A 3,637-nucleotide genomic window follows, 5' to 3' on the forward strand; every position below is an offset into this window, starting at 1 on the left:
CTTTCCTTTCTTTTTGCTAAGCATTCACCCTTCTCTTCTGTACACTCGATGTAGGCGAGTGTTTCTCCATCTGCCATCCCTCTTCATGTCGAGCCACTCTGTCGTTCCTTAACCTTAACTCTTTTCTTTTTCTATCGTAACTCTTCTCCTCTTTCTTCTATCTACTCTACTTCTATCATCTTATTCTTCGTCTTATGTTCGGATAAAGGTTCTCAAGATGGGGCTCTTCAGATCTGAGGTAAGATAACAACGATGATGGAGAAGAACAACAGAAAGGGAAAAAAGAAGAAGAAGTTTCACTTCTTCTCCTCTTCAACTACCTCGAGACAACTTTGCGAAAATTTCCTTCCTTTTGTTCTTTTCCTTGCCCCCTCAAGAGTGACGTCGACACATGACAAAGGAATATAGCAAAGACACCAAGCCAACCTTCCCTTAGTGTCTGTGACTTCTCTCCAAGTCCTAACTCTTGTCTCACGAGCAGAAGTGATCTCTAACGCCTTTAGAGATCTCTTCGATACCAGCGGGAGTTTGGGAGAAGTCCGATATTTTGGCTAGGAAGGAGGGGGATTGAATACCTCTTTAGCATGAAAATCCTCTCTTCCTTGTCCAGTGTGAAAGAAGATGAACACACCGTTGTGTAGAGTGTATATACAGTAGAACATACAAGTCCGTAGAAAGATACGTAAGACAAGCTCTTCACAGGTAGAGGGTGAATGGGTGATCTACATGTCGATGAAAGAGAGGGAGTCATGTGCATGACTGAAGCTAGACAGATAGATAGGGACATCGATTCTCTCGATAGTTCTCCTACGGGGGTGTAGCGAGAACGTCTTTGTTGAAGAGAAGTAGCAGAGGTAACAGAGGTGTCATGAGAAGCTCTCTTACGAGTCGGAAGATCACATCCGTCTATCTTCGGAGGTCTTCTCGATGAAAATATGTATATTTTTTGCATCATGAAGTTCTTTTCCTCTCTTCTCTGTCTATATGTCTGTCCCCCTTGCGACTTCCTTCTCTTCTGCTGGTGGAGGGTTGTGTCTACATCAGACACCCCTCTGTGTCTATCGTTCTGTATGGATAGCCGCGTAGGAATGCCTTCTCTCCCTCTCTCTCTTCATGCTGTATATATATATATGGATATGTATGTATATATATGGATATGTCTGTATCTATATGAATGCGTATGTATCTATGTATGGATATGCATGACTATGTAGTCCTGGCAGTCTACGTAGATTTACATGTATGTCGATGTGTTATCTCGAGTAAAAGAGGAATGCTCTGTATACTCTCGGAGAAGATGGCGATGTGTCTTGGGGGAGATGTTTCAATTAAATGTCTCCAAACTAAGGTTTTCTTTTTTTTCTTCCATGCATGCATGCAGACGATGAGCAGAGGGACTCTCGTTCTCCCTAGTGAAGGAGCGCGAGAGTTTCTTGATGCTATTGGGTCGCGTGTGCAAGTTCAGTTTGTTGATGTAAGTCTGCTCCTGGTGTATATACACCTCAACATATTTGTAAAAGTGTCTATCTATCCATCTATCGATCTTTCTTTTCGTTCCTCGCTCTCATCATCATGATGCTTTTCTCTATGTCTAGCGTTTTATTCTCAACCATTCTCTCAGAAAGCAACTCTCTTTCACCAGCCGTGAGTGTATTTTCTTTCTTTCTTTCTTTTTCTTTGATCGATCCGTCGATAGAAACAACACCATAGGGACTTTTCTCTTCCGTATCTTCTTTAGAAGAAAAAGAATCCTAATAAGTACATCGGCTCTAGTTTCATTCTGCCATTTTCTTCTTCTCTTTCACCTCGGTCTCCCTCTCCCCCTCTCCCTCTGTCTTTTGCCTCGCATGCATAGGTGCATGCAGTCTTTTTCACTGTATATACGCACCATACTGAAACACACGTGCAATAGAACATGCCAGCAAAAGAGCGATGGTCCAAGACGCTCCCCACCTGCGAAACATTCCACAAGAGTGTTCTTTGCTCCCCTAACGATACAATCTCTGTCTACTTTGCTCTTGTCACTCTTTATTACCATCTTCTTTCTAGTCGTGAGAAGAATAGCATCCTTTCAATCTCCTTCACGAGTCTTGTCTTTCATTGAACGAGGTATAGAAGCCGATTGCTTCTCTTTTCTTTCTTTTCATCTTGAAATATCTCTATCGTTCCTACGTATTGTCCTGCGTCACCCCTCACATGTCGTTTCTTTTTCTCTTCCTTTCCCTCCGTGTTGATCGATCTGAATTTCTCCCTCCCTAGCTCGAACTCTGGGTGATCTGCATACATAGGAGATAAGCCGTGTGTCTTCCCCGACTCCTTCCTTAATACCTCCTGTGTGCTTCTGTGGGGGTGTGGGTAATGTCTGTGGTGTCTGTAGATGAATGCGCAGTCTCTTCAACGGCGATATAAACGCTACGTTCAAAGACTGGAAGAAATGGAGCGTATTCTTCGCTTTCTTTACTCGGAGATTGAGAAGCACACCTCTTCTTCAGACGACCATCGTCGCCTTCGTCTGATCGATTCTCTCTCCACCCTAGCAGATGATACAGATGAAGAGGATGACGAGTTCGATTCCTACTCTTCTGCTTCGGCTTCTTCCCCTTTCTATAGCGGGGGAGAAGAAGAACAACAAGGGAGAGGAGGAGGCTCTCTCCCTCCCAACTCGTCATCTGATCCAGGAGATGCAGAGCTAGGAGGAATTGTACACAGTCATCATGCAGGAAGAGAGAGAGGGGGGGTGGGGAGATCGGATCAGAGAAGCCATTCAAATAGCAGTACTGCTGCTCGAGGAGAAGGGGGGAGAAATTCGGCTTATCAACGGACAAGAAGAGGGGAGAGAGGAAGAACAGGAGGAGGAGGAGGAGCAGAAGGGACGACGTCGTCGTATAACGGGCTTGCAACTCATAGAGGTGGAGGTGGGGGAGCTGTCTTTCAGCTAGATAAAGTCGAAGAAGCTCTTAATAAACTGTATACGCAGTTTGTACGATTCTCACAGAATAATGATGATCTACTCCGACAAAGGAATGCCGCTGTAAGTCACTAGACCCATCAGCTCTTCTCTCTCAAGGGGTCTTCCTCTCTCTGGAGTCGCCTCTCTTCTCTCTTCTACTCTAGGCAATCTACTGGCTCGGTCGAGGTGTCTCTGCATGATGATACATCTCTCAAACCTCTCTTCATCCAGCGCTCTTTCTCTACATACAAGATTATCTATCTATCTTGAATCTATCTATCTATCTAAATATGTATCTATCTATCTATCTATCTATTTCTTATCCTCTGGTGCATATTTCCTGTCTTGTTGATTCTCTTGATCTCTTCTCCTCAACTTTTCCTTCCTTTTCCATTTGTCTCTTGCTTTCTTTCTCAATCTGAATGAGCCAAAAAGGCGTTTCTCTCAATCGTAGACGTGAGGTAGAAAAATATGTTGCCTTTCTTTGCTCTTCGTCATTTCGATTCTCTCCTGTTCTCTCCTTTCGAATATCAAGCCAATTCAAATTCCGCCTCGTCTTTCTCATTATTCTCTCTCTTCCACTCCTCCCCCTTCTTCTTCCTCCTCTTCTCAATCTACTTACCTACTCTTTCTTTTTCTTTCTGTCTTTCTTTGTGAACAGATAGAGGCGGAATTTGAATTGGCTTG

General features: G+C 43.8%; 1 protein-coding gene across 1 annotated transcript in view; it reads left to right on the forward strand.

Moving 5' to 3' along the window:
• Positions 1-3,637, forward strand: part of CSUI_007553 (vacuolar proton translocating atpase subunit) — a gene marked incomplete at its 3' end in the record, with an annotated part of 9,895 nt that continues 6,258 nt past the window's right edge. The window contains exons 1-3 of the mRNA XM_068067698.1: positions 1-238; positions 1,382-1,474; positions 2,378-3,031. Coding sequence (XP_067920328.1) covers positions 3,000-3,031 — 32 coding nt within the window. The remainder of the gene's footprint in view (positions 239-1,381; positions 1,475-2,377; positions 3,032-3,637) is intronic.

This window comes from Cystoisospora suis (assembly GCF_002600585.1).
Source record: "Cystoisospora suis strain Wien I chromosome Unknown contig_4017, whole genome shotgun sequence".
NCBI classification, from domain to species: domain Eukaryota; phylum Apicomplexa; class Conoidasida; order Eucoccidiorida; family Sarcocystidae; genus Cystoisospora; species Cystoisospora suis.